Source organism: Pteropus medius, unplaced genomic scaffold (assembly GCF_902729225.1).
Source record: "Pteropus medius unplaced genomic scaffold, Ma_sr-lr_union100, whole genome shotgun sequence".
In the NCBI taxonomy this organism is placed as follows: Eukaryota; Metazoa; Chordata; class Mammalia; order Chiroptera; family Pteropodidae; genus Pteropus; species Pteropus medius.
In genome coordinates this window covers 417,617-432,708 of record NW_024344372.1, presented here as the reverse complement: position 1 = coordinate 432,708, position 15,092 = coordinate 417,617, and the positions used below count along the sequence as shown (strand labels likewise).

Here is a 15,092-nt window from a genome sequence, read left to right as displayed (position 1 = left end):
GCTTTTATATTCCCAAGATTGTGTTCCTCATTTGGCTGTATTAGTGTAGACACTAGATTAATAAGAAACTGCTTAGGGTTTGTATGATGTGATTTTTAAAGTGCTTCAGGCAATTCTGTGACTGTTTAAAAACCTATATGCTGATTTTTTTCATTATAATTACGTATTCTACTTTTAGTACCAAATATTTTGATTTGTAACCTCCATAGATTGCCTTTTTATAGTAATCTCAATAAAATACTTTGAGCACAGAGATGCAGAGAAACACAAAGTTTGTACACGCTGTGCTTGTCACTGCTGATGACCAGATACTAGTTAATGTCCACTACAATTTGTGAATTATTCATCTATGAGCATTTCAGTTGCAAAGCCAATGGCTGTTTTGCCTTGCTTAAAACTTTTCTCGCAATGACTTTAAATCAGATATTGGTGACGGTGTTCTGCCTGTCCCAACAACAAACAGAAACAAAGTTGGCTACAATCTGCTATTTCCGAATGGATCACTCTCATGCAGGACAGGAATAGTCACATTTTTTTTTCACAAAGAGCCACGTGGCACATATCTGGCTCTGTAGAGAGGGTGGCAGGGAGTATAGCTGCCACCTCTGGGAAACTAGGGATCACCAAGTTGATTTGAATTAGAAGGGAAAGGCGTCACCATGTTTCTCTTGTCACTGTCCCTGGGCTCAAGAAAGTGGCTAGACAATGTTGGTCTTCCCTCTACTCTCGCCACACTCCTTGTTTAGCTGAAGCATGTTCTTTCTCTTAGATCCCTTTGTTACCCCAATTTGGGTTCCAAATTCATGGTTGGAGCCTAGAGGTTCTGTCTCAGAGTCATTAGCTAACAAACCCTGAACAACGTACCATGTGTACCTATGTTTATTGGAATTTTCCAAGTCTTGAGTTTATTCAGGGTTTTAGCATATATTACAGCAATATGCACATCTCCAGTAAAAGCTGTGTAATAAAGCACTTTGCCAAACTGAAAATGTAAGATTTTTAAATTTATATGCTGGATTTGAAAATTTTACTGTGGCTTTGGTATAGTGCCCAAGGAATGCTTTACTCTGTCTCCCAGGTATCTGCCATCTGCTGGAAAACCTACCAAGTGGGCTGCAAACACCCAGGACTTTATCCTGCATGGAAAACAGAATCCGTCTTATTCTTTAGCAGCTATATTAAGTTTTTTCTATTTATTTAGCAAAATCAAAGAACATAAACATTGTAAGTGCACAGAAGAGGTGTTCAAATCTGAGATTAGCTACCAGTCCAAAATTAACCATTCAAAATCCAAGTGGATAAGCAGATAAAAGCAGCAGACCTTCCCAAAAATGTATGTGATGGCATAACTTATATTCCTGAGTTATCTTATAGGAGTCTTTGGAACATAAGATATAACATTTATAAACTTCTAATAAATCTTGTTTCTTGCTAATGGAGGTAGACTCAGATTCCATATTTAGCCCTGAATCATATATGTATATATACAGTCATGTGTCACTTAATGACACAGATATGTTCTGAGAAATATATTGTTAGGCAATTTCCTCAATGTGTGAATGCTTAGGGGCCATGATGAGCAAAATAACACAAGATTAAATCAAGCACAAGAGAAAATGATGCAATCAAGAAATGCTGTATGTATGAGGCTGCTGCCGGCAGAACACAGCATACAATATTACAGCAAACATTTTTTTAATAGGTGTACTCTTTCTAGAGTACACTCTAAAATAATTATAAAAAGTATAATATAATAAATACATAAGCCAGTAACATGATTGTTTAGTATCATTATCAAGTACTATGTATTGTATGTAATTGTATGTGCTATACTTTTCATACAACTGGCACAGGTTTGTTTACACCAGCATCACCACAAACATGTGAGTGATGCATTGTGCTATGATGTCACAATGGCTACGACGTCGCTAGGCGATAGGAATTTTCCAGCTGCATTGTAATCTTATGGGACCACTGTCGTATATGCAGGCTGTCATTGACCAAACTGTTTTTAAGTGCCGCAAGCATGACCATATACTGAAATACTTGTGTGTGTATTAAAATATAGAGTACCAGATCTTAAAATGACCATGGAGAGTTTTTAATTCCAGCTGCCTAATTTTGTCAATAAGTATACCGAGGCATGGAGAAGTCAGTTGGTATTTGATATTGTAAGGTAATAGAAATGTATATACACATATGTGTGTGTGTGTGTGTGTGTGTATGTATATATGTATACATATATATGTGTATATGTGTATATATATATATGTGTGTGTGTGTATACATATATATGTATATATACACACACACACATATATATATGTATACACACACACACACACACACACACATATATATCTGCCCCCATTCCTGGCATAGAACTCCTAAAAACCTTATAATTTCCTAGGTGATAAGAACACTAGGAGCATCTTTTGTTCTAATACTGTTCTGATATTTAGTCTTTGATCCCAGTTGCTGAGACAGCGTGCTACATCCCTTGGTACCTCCTGGTGATAAGAGGCAACTCTGGGTGGGCTTCTGGATGGGAGCTGGTCACCAGATAGACCTAACCATTATTAAAGCTTAAAACTTTCAACCCTATTTCCCACCTCCCAATTTTTCTAGAGAGGGGCAGGGGCTGGAAATAGAATTAATAGTTGTTCATGCCTACATTAGGGAGCCTCCATAAAAATCCCAATAGTACGGGGTTTGGAGAGCTTTCAGGTTCGGCAGTCACATCCACATACTGCGAGGGTGACAAACCTCAACTCTACAGGGACAGAAGCTCTTACACTTGAGATCCTCCCTGGCCTCACCCTATATATCTCTTCATTGTTATCCTTTACCATATCCTTTAATAAACTGGTAAACATAAGTAATTGTTTTCCTGGGTTTTGTGAGCCACTCTAGCAAATTATTCCAACCCGAGGAAGGGGCTGTGGGAACCTCTGATTTGTGGCCCATAGATCCAAAGCACAAGTGACAACTTGGACTGCAATTGGCATCTGGAGTAGGGGGAGGTAGTCTTGTGGGACTGAGCCCTTAACCTGTGGGATCCGATGCTATCTCCATGTAGATAGTGTCACAATTGAGTAAATTGTAAGATACCCAGCTAGTGTTGTAGTAAATTGCTTGATAGGGAAAAAATACCATACTTGGTATCAGAAGTGTTGTGAATGTGGTAGCAATGTGAGAGTAAAGGAGAAACACAGGTGGAAGACTACTGGGTTTTCTAATACAAGTATATGGATAAAGATGGATGTACAGCGGTCCCCCTTATCTTAGCGGGATGCGTTCCAAAACCCCCAGTGGATGCCTGAAACCACAGATAGTACTGAACACTATATATGTTATGTTTTGTTCCTATACATATATACATACCCAGATGAAGTTTAATTTATGAATTAGACACAGTAAGATATTAACAATAACTAATAATAAAATAGAACAATCATAACAATATACTGGATTAAAAGTTATGTGAATGGCTTGGGGCCATTATGAAGTAAAATAAGGGTTACCTGAACACAGGCACTATGATACCACGGCAGTCAATCTGATAACCGAGCCAGCTACTAAGTGATTAATGGGAGGGAAGTGTAGACAGAGTGAATACGCTAGACAGGAATGATTCACAACCCAGGTGGGATGCAGCAGGATGGTTCAAGATTTTATCGCGCTACTCAGAATGGCACACAATTTAAAACTTATGAATTGTTTACCTCTGGAATTTTCCATTTAGTTTTTTCAGACTGCAATTGACCATGGGTAACTGAAACTGCAGAAAGTGAAACCACAGAGAAGGGGAGACTACTGTAGTGTCTTACCATGAATAGAATGTGCTCTAAAGGAACAGAAAGCCTGAACATACCAGTATGCTAATGCTAAAGATGCATCACCAGTATTCATTCACTCCCGTATAGGTTTTGGAATACTTATGTCATTGAGTACCTACTATTCACCAAGAATACTCTTTTCATTTTCCTGGTTACACATGGTAGGGAGAGAGCCTCTATTAGGTATTGATTGTCTCACACCAAAGGACACATGTCATTTTGTGAGGAGTACCCCCCGCCCAGCATCAGGGGCAAGAGGGCTCGGAATGGCTGGCAGAAATACAATTGAATTTTCAAATCCACAAACCCCAGGGGAACAAAGTAACTGAGTGCCACTTATACTGGCCCTTCTAATGGGGAAAATAAATAACTCAAACCAATACTGAGATGCTCTGCCTGGTATCCCCATATTTACTCCACTCAGAGAATTAGTGTTGACAGATGACTCTTATAAGCAAAACGTGCTTCTTCCCCAAAGACAGTGCATTTTTTTATTAAGTTACAGCATACCAAAACTTTAGTTATAAACAAAATTGCCAGTTGACAAATGGATTTTGCTAAAGAGTTTTCTATCCAGCAAAATAGCCAGCCTGAAGGGAGCAAGCCTTAATGGAATGAAAGCACTTCTGAATCATGTTATCACATCATCTTTGGGCTAGACACTGTAAAACTCCTACTGGTTGCTATATTAGCGAAATACACATGCAGGAACAAGTAGGATCTGCTACAAGGCCGCCATTCAACTGTCATTGACAGGTCGTTGAATGGCAGAGTGGGTAAAGTTGATAAGTAATTTAATGAGCAATGGAAAGTCATGTAAAAGTCTGAGAAAGACGATGATATGATCGAAGTGAAGCATAAAATGGGGTAAGAATAGAGAGACCATAGAACCAGTGAAATGACAGTGGTCATGATCTGGATGAGTGATAATAAAGATCAAGCTAGGCCATAGCTATAGGAAGAGTGAGGAAGGCATGGCCTTCTGCCAGAAATCAGGATAGGAAGTTCACCCTGTCATTGTCCCCCACTCCGCTGGATGTCCTTATCTTAGGGGCGTGAATGAGAGCTTCATGTACAGTTGCACAATAGATCCAGATGCCTATGGTCCCAGAGCTCAGCTTTTCCTCCAGTGGCCTCTTTTTCCCTCTGCACAGAATTTGGGACCCTCTAGCACTCTTTCATACCCAGACCAAAGTTCAGGCCTCAGACTCCACAATCATCCCCAATTCCTTTATCTAGTCAATGTTTATTAAATGACTATTAGGTGCATGGCACAGTTCCCTGCACCTGGAACAAATTTTCTCCAATGTCTGTCTATCATAATTCTATTCCTTCCCCCATTGTGTCTGGCACAGACCTGTATAATATAGGAAACAATGAATTAGATTAAAGTGGGACAAGCCCAATATAGAGAGCTTGTTTTTGCTTCCTATAAGTTCAAGGTTCAAGTACAGGATGTTTTCACATTTCCCTTCAGTCACCTATCAGGAGGGTTAAATATAAGTGTTTTCCTAAAGATGACAGTCCCTGAGTACAAAGTCAGAAATTCAGGCAGGCATCCAGGTGTTGCAAAATGCTGAGTAACATTTTCTCCTCTTAATCTACAATCCTGGCTGTGTGTGCATGCTGCCAGATGAAAACCCAGCCTATAGGACATAATGCAAGCCTCTTGCTGTTTCACTCGTTCTGGGGAAACCCATTTAAATGCTGTAATTAAGCAATTCATTTTTTTATTTGGGCAAGTGCTCTCAGTATATGTCTCTTTAATTGATTTAACCAATTCTGTTGGTATTGATTTCAGCCCATCTGAATACCCTAATGATGAGTTCATTTGTTAATAGAGGAGTTTATCTTCTGAACTTAGACAATCGATGCAATTTACCAATACGTGCCACTAGGTTAAGCTATGGCTGTGTCTCACAGAACAGCCCCATGAAAAGTAAAAGTAAGGTAAAACATACAAATACAAAACCAATGCAATCGATCGTTCTTCCATCTTGTTTCCGTAATGCCTAATATCCAGTTATTTGAAATTATCTGAATGATTGACTTTTCACTTTCTATAAAGAAATACATTGTATAGACCCAGCTTGGCTGTATCGGCTAGTAGAATGCTTGCAGGGAGGACATGTAAGCAGGACATGTATTTGCCATATAAAGCAGTTCTAATAGAATAGAATCTAATAGAATCACATTTTATGCGTGACTGACAGCATTATTATTGATTAAGGAAAAAAGCAGTACCTGAATGTGTAACCTTGTAAAATGAGCACACTGTTACAATATCTCTAGGCCATCTGAGAGCTCACTTTAACAGTGTCAACAAACAGAAAATATATTGCACTGAGTCTGTTTTCTGTAAATCTCAGTGGGGGTGGTATTGTCATAAGTCTGGATATAACTGTTCAGGGCATGCTTCTTAAAAGCTCCAAAATATTCTCTAATTTTTTAAAAATAAATATAGTATACATGTCTATTGGACTAAAATAATAGTTAATGACATGTAATCACTGGGGCAGAATTACCTTACCAAAGAATTTGAAGGAAGTTCAATCAGTTTGTAAAAGATGACTACCAAGTATCCTAAGTGACTTCAGTGTATCATTTTCTCCCTAAAGAAATATGATGTTATGTATGTCATGAGAATCGATAGAAAGCCACTTTCTTTTCTTCTTTTCTTCTTTTTGTTTGTTCCTTCTTTTGTTTATTTTTTTTTGTGACAGTTCTACATTTTATGGTTCACATATTTCAGTATGGTCCCTGAGCCACATAGGCTTCCATGCAGCAAAAGGATTCTCTACATAACAGAAAGGCAAGGTCCTTCTTATTTTTAGGAAGATAGATTTAATGAGCAAACAACTATGAGCATGTCCTTAGCCACATCATCCTTCCTGAGGAAATAAATGAGCTGCTTAGCAGGACACCATGAATATGACAGTCGGTGCTGGTAAAAAGAGAAGGATCAGCTCATAAACATCACTTGGAATGTGAGAATTGCCTTCTTCCTGCACATATAATTTCTCAAGATGCCCTATTATGGGGCGGCTCACGTAGATAGAGTAGCATCCTCAGGGCTTCCCAACCTCAGGGTCAAATGTGAGTGAAAATGCAAAGAGCCATCTCGATGGAGTGAGGTATAAGAGGAGGAACTGCTAATGGAGGAGTCACCAGCCAAAAAAGGGATGTTTCAGAGAGAGAGAGACAGAGAGAGAGAGAACTTGATTTCACTGTGTACATAAGCACCTGTGCCCCTACAGAACCTCAGGTGTTCTAACCTTTCTACCACCAACACCAACCTCTAAGAAGGTTCAGGGCAGAGGCCCATGTGAAGGTATGAGGCCCGCTCTCCTCCCGCGCTAGGCCCATCAGGATCTAAACATATCAGTCTTCCTCGAGTAGGACTTTCCAGACAGAAGCGTTCTCTCTACCCCAGAACTACTCCTGCTACAGAGAGAGGAACAGAGTGGCTCCTGTAATCCTCATGGGATTAACCGCATTGGTTTACTACCACCAACTTGTCAACAGTAAACCCATAAATGCCCTAGCCGTAGAAATTTATGCACTGACGTTGGTGTGAAAAGCAGTCCCAATCATGATGCACTGCATTCGCGTAGCATGTTATGATTTCTAGAGCACTGGAGTGGATGTTGCCTACTCACAATCGACCTTGATGTAGAGGGCAGAAATGATCATTTTCATTTTTAAAATGAGGAAACTGAAGCTCAGAGGTGTTCGCCACCTTGCTGATGTCGCGATGATAGTAAGTGACAAAGCTGGGAGTAGAACCCCAGTTTTTGGATTTCTAGCTCAGCACTCTTTTACTATATAAACCATTATCTCTCATCACACCGTACTGGAGGATCATTTTAACATTTTAAAAAATTTTATCATATTTTCTTATACTAGAGCTTTCTGAATGGCAAGATAAGTATCGTGTTAGGGAAATGTGGCACAAAATAAGTAGAATATAGGTTTTAAAAAGCATATAGACATTACAAGTTAAAGCAGCATAAGTGTTAACTATCTAGCCTCCATTTTCTAATCAGTTTAAATTACTTTAATGTATGTTTTTAAACTCAAAATTAACTGTAATCCCAATATGGAACCTTCTTAATGCTTGGTGAATTACACTACATCATTTCATGTTGATTTCCTATTTTTGCAGGGTATCTCACATTCTGGCACATGTATCTGAAACTTGGGGTTGTCTTTCCACATTCCATAACTTCCAAAGATGAATTTTCTCCTTATGTATTTTGTATACTAATTCTTCTACCTTACAGGCACATGTATTTTTCACACCATTTAGTCACTTAACTTTCCTTCAAAGTCTCTAAATTTAATAATTCTTAATTACATGCTTAAAACAAAGTCAAATCAGAGTTAAAGTGAAAAACACAAATTGTGAGCTGTGTCTCATGTTTGCTGAGGACTCCCTGCGACCATTTAGTTTAGAGATTTAAGGTGATGAGCACACAGGGGGATGACCCAAGCACATCTGACTAGAACTGCTAGAACCTTGAAGTGCTCCCGAGTTAATTTCCAAAGAAAAAAGAACCTCTTAGCATAGATATTTTCAATCAATACCCAAGCAACCCAGAAAAGAAATTAATTCAAATGGAGTTATTTTCCTACAATGGCTGTATAAAAAGACATATGTTTCAAAGAAACTGACCTTGAACATGATTATGTGCCTCCTCGTCAGAGAAAAAATAACTAGGTCTAATTGGCAGTCCCGAAGCACAGACAAGAGAGGACATTTTCAAAAAACATGCTGCTGTATCAAAGTGAGGTTAAGCAATGTCACTTTGCTCTACCCCCATCCCCGTCTCTGCCAGTGGCATGCTCATACTATCACATCCAGCATGCTTTCAAAGGAAACCACTTGAATGACATGGCCGTTATTTTATGATAACCTCAGTCTTCTTCAAGAACAGACTTGTTCGCATTTTAAGGGATTGGGAAAAGTGGATTCGTTTGATTTTTACAATGATATGTCTTTAGTCCACTACCTTATCGTATTCCAAACCAGCCAAGATCGAGATGAAAAGCTGGCAGAAAAGGCAGATATGGGTGTGCAGACTGGATACAGTATTGTAGTGAAATCGAGGTCCAGCATCCATGTCTTTGTTTCACCATCCTTTACATGAACAGGCATTCATATCATAAATGCATGTGAGGCATGATTTGGGCCAGCCACATACATAGTCCTTGTTTTATCATTTTCACCAGTTACCTCACTTTGTAGTTGTCTCACTATTCTACCACTTGCCAAAATTCAACCTCAGACACAGATGGCGACAAAATGATTTTTGGCTACCGAGCCAAAAGAAGTGCCCAAATATCAATGGGTATTTATCTAGCAACAGAACGAGAGAGATAATAGACAAGAAGCACTTGGATTTCCAACACTAATGTCTAAACTTGGGAAGTGTTTCACTTGTTTAAAAAAAAGCTTTGAAGTGCATTGAGTTGTTGTTATGCACACAAGGGTTCAATATGCTTATATACTGGTCACCCAGAAAGTCAAGTCCAATGTTAGATTATAAATCATCTCTGTTCCAAGTGGTTGCCTCCACTTTCTAATTTACAGCAGTATTCTCTTCTTCTCTCAGCCCTCACCTACCTCCAGGATTCACAGATAAAAAGACCTCCAAATGGATACTTTTAAAAAGTGTCTGCAGCACCCTGAGGTTGTCAAACTACTGCTTTAATGCTCCCCATATTAAATGTTATTTCTACAGCCTGAAAAAGTCTAGAGGAGTACAAGTTGGATTCTGATTACATAATTATGCTACAGAAGTATGAAAAAAAATCATCACTAAAACCCTCCAGGTGCTTAAACAGTTTGATAGACTGTAGCCATTCTGCCATCAGCGCCCCCAGCTGTGTTGCTTAGCAACATTTTAATTCCAGAAGAATCGAAGGAGAAGCAATCCCTGTGGAGAGGGAAACAGAAATAAGAGGGCTGTTGACAGATGATCTGAGTTGTTTCTTCTAATATAGTGTGAAGATCACTAGCTGTTTTCATGAATGATAAATGGACTGTACACAGATCAATGGGTTCAGCAATAAACTGGAACCAGGCTCCATGTCTAAGGCAAAGCAGGCAGAGAGGCCCAAAGATTTCCTCATTTCGATGATTTGGTGTGTGTTTTCTTAAAGGTTCCACCAGAGGAAATTGATCTGAGCATTTGGTCATTCCTTGCCCTTTTGTGGTATCTGCTAATAAAAATGATTTTAGAAATAGATACTTTGGCTTTTCTATCACCATGCAGGTACAGCCAGGTATCAGTAGTAATGCAGGGGAAATGGCTCACCACCACAGATCGAAAAATCTGGGCTATGCCCATGACTGTTCTCTCCGTACCTACCTCTCCACCACCCCGTCATAACAACCCAAGCAGGTCCACACAGGAGGAGGGGAAGATTAGAGCAAAAGGTAGGCACAGAGGAGATCCACTCGGCTAAGAGAACTTCTCTAAGTGTCTGCTCCTATGGGCACTGCGAAATGCACCAGGCAGCCCTGACAATGCCTGCCTATGTGTGAAAGCTTCACTTAGACAGGTGACCATGCTCCCTGGGAGGGGAAAATTGCTTTCTGTGTCTCCAGTCTGCTTATCACCAGTATCCTTCTTCCGTTAGCTCCTTATTTTTCTGAAGAGATTTTATATTGCCTATTGTTTGGGTAACTAGTTGTAAAGATTATGCCAGCTAATGTTGTCTAATTGCATTTTTTTCCTTCTGTTTACAGGCCGTTGAAAAAGCAAAACCTAAGAATAATCCTGTGAAGTAAGTTATTTTTTATTAATTGGAAATTTTTATTTGAATGGTCTCCATGTACATGAAAACATGAGGTTATAAAAGAGACTTTGGGTTTTGAGTTAATCTCTATTTCTGACAATTTAAAAAAACAAAAACAAGCATAAAGAAATACCTCCAATGAGCAAAGACCAGCTTTTATTTTTTCCTGATGCCGAAGTGCCCTAAGATGTGCCCAGTTTACATAAATTAATATGTGCTATACATGAATAGCTGCCAAACACTATTATAATCATATTCAATGCATAGTACTTCAAGTCTTTGGGTTTTGCACATGCTAAAAAGATTACATTTTTAATTGCAAACCTTGGACCTATGACAGAGATGTCAATGGCTGAAAATGTGCCAACTGATTTCCAGCCACGTGGGGAGGTTTGGCACCTTGGTATCAAGGCCCTGCAACTCTGTTAATGAAAAGCTCGTAAAAATATATTTAACTAAAGGTTTTTTTTTTCTAGCTAATGGAGAGCTATTTCCAAGGAATTTTATGGTGCACTCTTAAATTATAAACAAGCTGCATAGCACTCTTTTAAATATAGTACATCTTAGACATCCTGTCTCTTCCAGAAGGGAGACTTTCAAATTAAGAAGGATGTCTGTCTTGTCATTTGGGTTTGTGACATCTGATTGCAGTCTTCTGTTGCATACCAGTCCTGCTAGCCCTGTGGCCTTGAGAAGATTTGCTCTTTTTGCTGGCTTATTATAGGTCTGGTAATATCACATCTCTAGGAACTACATGTTAATTTATGTCAACCAACTTTCATTATAATGGGTACCAAGTGCAGACATGGGGAGTGCATTGATTTTTAATAGCTTCTAGGAGAACGATCAGCTAATGCCAATGACAAGGAGTCTGGAGAAACATCTCTATTCGTCCAATCCAATGGGAGAATGGGAGTATCTAGTAGCTGAGTTTTTTTGTCTGGTTCTTTGGTTGGGGTTGAAATCTCTGTGGCCTGATTTCTTTTCTGTCTGTTCCTGGAAGTCCTCTTTACTGCAAGCCAGTGGCAGGTGGGCTCCATAGTTTAGAGCATGGTTCTAATGAGGCCAGGGCTAGGACTACAGTCCCTGGGTGGGCCATTAGTGATCTTTCCCCTAGTCCAACTGCGCCCCTCCGTTTGGTCTACCCATGTGCAGATGTGTGCCCCAGGTCAGAAGGGGTGGGGCAGGGTCTGAAGAAGTATAAATCTAGGCCCTCAATGGGACAAAAGTCTTCCAAGTTCAAACCCTCTCGATAGGAAGTGAGTCCCATTGGCAGTGTGTGAGGCTACATTAGATAGCACTCTAGTGGGCTTGAAGTAGGACCAGTTTTCTCTCTGCTTCTTGTGAGGATTCAATCCTACAAATAATTACATTTTTATGAGCTCTTATTAATTCAGTGTGGACTCTATCTAATGTCTAGCCCTTTAAGGAATATTGTAAAGAGAAAAAAGTCAAAATTGGCGAGCCAAACAATTAGTAATAGGACTTGGAGCTTTTTACTTTTATATATATTTGAAAGTCTGCTTTAATAATAAGCCTACATTACAGTCAACTGGTAGATGTTTATAATTGTCTTCTAATTCAATAAGGTACTGTTCTCGGTGTGAATTTGAATGTCCTGTTGCACTTGGGCTCACAATATGTAACTCACTTGCCTAGCCACGACCATTAGGGCACTTTAAAAAAAGAGGCCTCTTCAAGACCTCAGCCCAAAGACAGAAATTCAAGAACATGGTGCAATTACAAAGCCCAATAGCAGAGTGGATGTGGAGTTTTAAAATATTTCACGTATAGTGGTTGCTCCTCTTTCCATTTCTGACGTCTGCCAGAAATTTCACTTACACACAGGGCACTGGGACCCCAAATAGAGTAAGGGTTTAATGTATGTTTTCTGAATTAATGAACAAGTAAACAAATTGGACACATCTCAGAAAACAGTCCTTTCTGGAGCCTGGCCTGGAGGTTTAATAAGACAGATGGCTCTACGATCAGAGAGTGTCAGATCAAAAGGGCCCAGGTATCGTAACTGACCGATTTGTTCAGTCCCTTATTCTTGACTCATGCCACCTGTAAACTATTCCCATGTTGCTCTGGTTCGTTCTAGCTTCTTTACCTCCAACAAGCTTGATTTTATATGCAAGAATTAACATTTGAGGGTTTGTTCAAACACAATGGAAAATGTGTACAGTGATGCTAGAAAAGGAGAGGTCTGGAGGCATCACTTATAAGTAAAGTATGAACACAAAATTGGTGAAGATGATCATACATAAGTGGGATTGGATGTCATCCCCTGGAGCAGAGTTTGGCAAATGGTTGGGAAAAAAAATCAAAAGAAGGCTATTTTGTGACATGAAAATTACATGAAGCTCAACTTTCAGTGTCTACAAAACAAGTTTTATTGGCACACAGCTAGTCATTTGTTTCCAAGTTGTCAATGGCTCTTTTTGTGCTACAGTAACAGAGTTGAATAGTTGCGACAGAAACCGCATGGATCATAAAGCCAAAAATATTTACTATCTGGCCCCTTCCAGAATAAGTTTGTCGACTCCCTGCTCTAGGTGGTAGGTAGAAAAAGGCACATATGTGAGCTTTTCCATGACTGAGAAGGTTAAACTCTGAACCCTTTCTCTCTCTTTTTTGAATTTTTATTTTTTGATTAGAGTTGACATTCAAATTGGTAGTCCACCCTTTCTCTTCTTGTCCTTTAAAACATTGAGTGGGTGCTTACCAAGCCTTTGTTGTGTGTTCTGGATTTTAAGGGGCTGATGTACCTCGTAATCCTCATTCAGAGCAAAGAAACCACTGCCAATTCACTATCTTTGAAAATTATTCTGGATATGAGATCCACCTACAGAGCAGTGATGCCTCAGAAACCAGTGAATGCATAGCTAGAGTATATTGCTGGTTTTCCAAGTTGTGGGTAGATGAATATATTACAAAAGGTGTATGCATTTTCTAAAATTCTGTTACTTCCCAAGATCTAACTAAGTAAGCTTTCAATTAGAATGATGGCAAAAGAGTCATAATATCCACTTAGTTTGTATATTTTCCTCTCTGAAGGTTGACCTCCCCCTCCCTGTTTCTCAACCACTTGTTCAATTTATTTTTAATACTTTTATGGTCGTAAGTTTCTTTCATCACCATAGGGAGACTGCACACATTAATTACATTCCATATAAAGGAGAAATTAAATATATGCTTAGTAAATGTGAACACATAATGTACCTGGATACACTAATGACTTTACCTTGAAACATTAAATATTACCTAGGGTAAGAATCAAATTCGAATATTCTTAAGATCAGTGATCAGGATAAAAGATGCTGATGTATTTCTTAGTTTATTGGAACCATGCTGGTATCAAAGCTTGATTAGTATGTTCAAACTGTGGTTCTTTAATGTATCAGAGAGACTTTCACTTATTTGTTCATGTTCTTCATCAATTATATCCAAGCTTTCATTGTGACAACAAGGCCTGAGAGATGTACAGATTCCTTCTACCATATGTGACTTATCACATACATTTTTAAAAAAACACACATTTCTATTATTAAGACATATGTGATAGTACACTTCTGCAAATGTGAATTGCTTTTGGCTAAAAGCCATGCACTAATAAGTTGAGTTGAATCTAACTGAGGTTGACATCTGTTACAGAGAGAGAGAGAGATTGAGAGAGAGAGAGAGAGAGAGAGAGAGAGACAGAGAGACAGAGAGAGAGACAGAGACAGAGAGAGAGAGGAGAGAGAACAAGCAGTTGTCAAGCATAAAATTCTTTCTTGCTTTTACACTTTAACATTACAACGTCAAACAATGTGGTTGTTGATTTTCACAAATAAGGATCAGAATCCACTCCACTTAGTAAATTATAGCTTTATTTAGAAACCTATTCATCTTATAGATATGGTGATTTCATGATTGAAAATGACAAATAGCCACAAAGATTTTCCTGACCATGATGTTTGTGCATTATTCATTTATTCATCCATTGAATATTTATTGAAGACCTACAGAATTCCTGGAACTATGATAGATGGTGAGGGAATTAAAAATAAATCTGACAGAGGTCTTACCCTTGAGGAGTTTAGAGTCCAGCAGGACAGATATAATCGGTTTGTAAGAAACTAAATACAAGATAGGGAGAGATATGTCTGTTAAGTGGGGGACAGATAAAGTACAAGAGAAGCTAAGGACAAAAAGTGCTCTTAGTTGTCATTATTGGAGAAGCGGGGAGAAGGAAGGGACATTTGCACCAGAGCTTTAAAGACTGCTGGACTGAGACACTGGTGCCAAGGTGGCAGGTGGTGAAATGTCAGGTTGGAAACTGAGGCTCAGAAGAAATGGTGACTTGGGATGCTCGGAGCTTATCCAGTTCAAAGAGCTTACCATGATAGAGTCAAATAGCATTGATGAGTTCTAACTCGTTACTGTGAATCATCTGTCAGTGCC

At 39.0% G+C, this 15,092-nt stretch overlaps 1 protein-coding gene across 6 annotated transcripts in view; it reads left to right on the top strand.

Moving 5' to 3' along the window:
• AFF2 (ALF transcription elongation factor 2) overlaps nucleotides 1–15,092 on the top strand; it is a 451,889-nt gene that overhangs the window by 353,673 nt on the left and 83,124 nt on the right. For all 6 annotated transcript variants that reach the window (XM_039870568.1, XM_039870566.1, XM_039870567.1 and 3 more), the window contains one exon: nucleotides 10,594–10,631. In XM_039870568.1, the coding sequence (XP_039726502.1) occupies nucleotides 10,594–10,631 (38 nt within the window). The remainder of the gene's footprint in view (nucleotides 1–10,593; nucleotides 10,632–15,092) is intronic.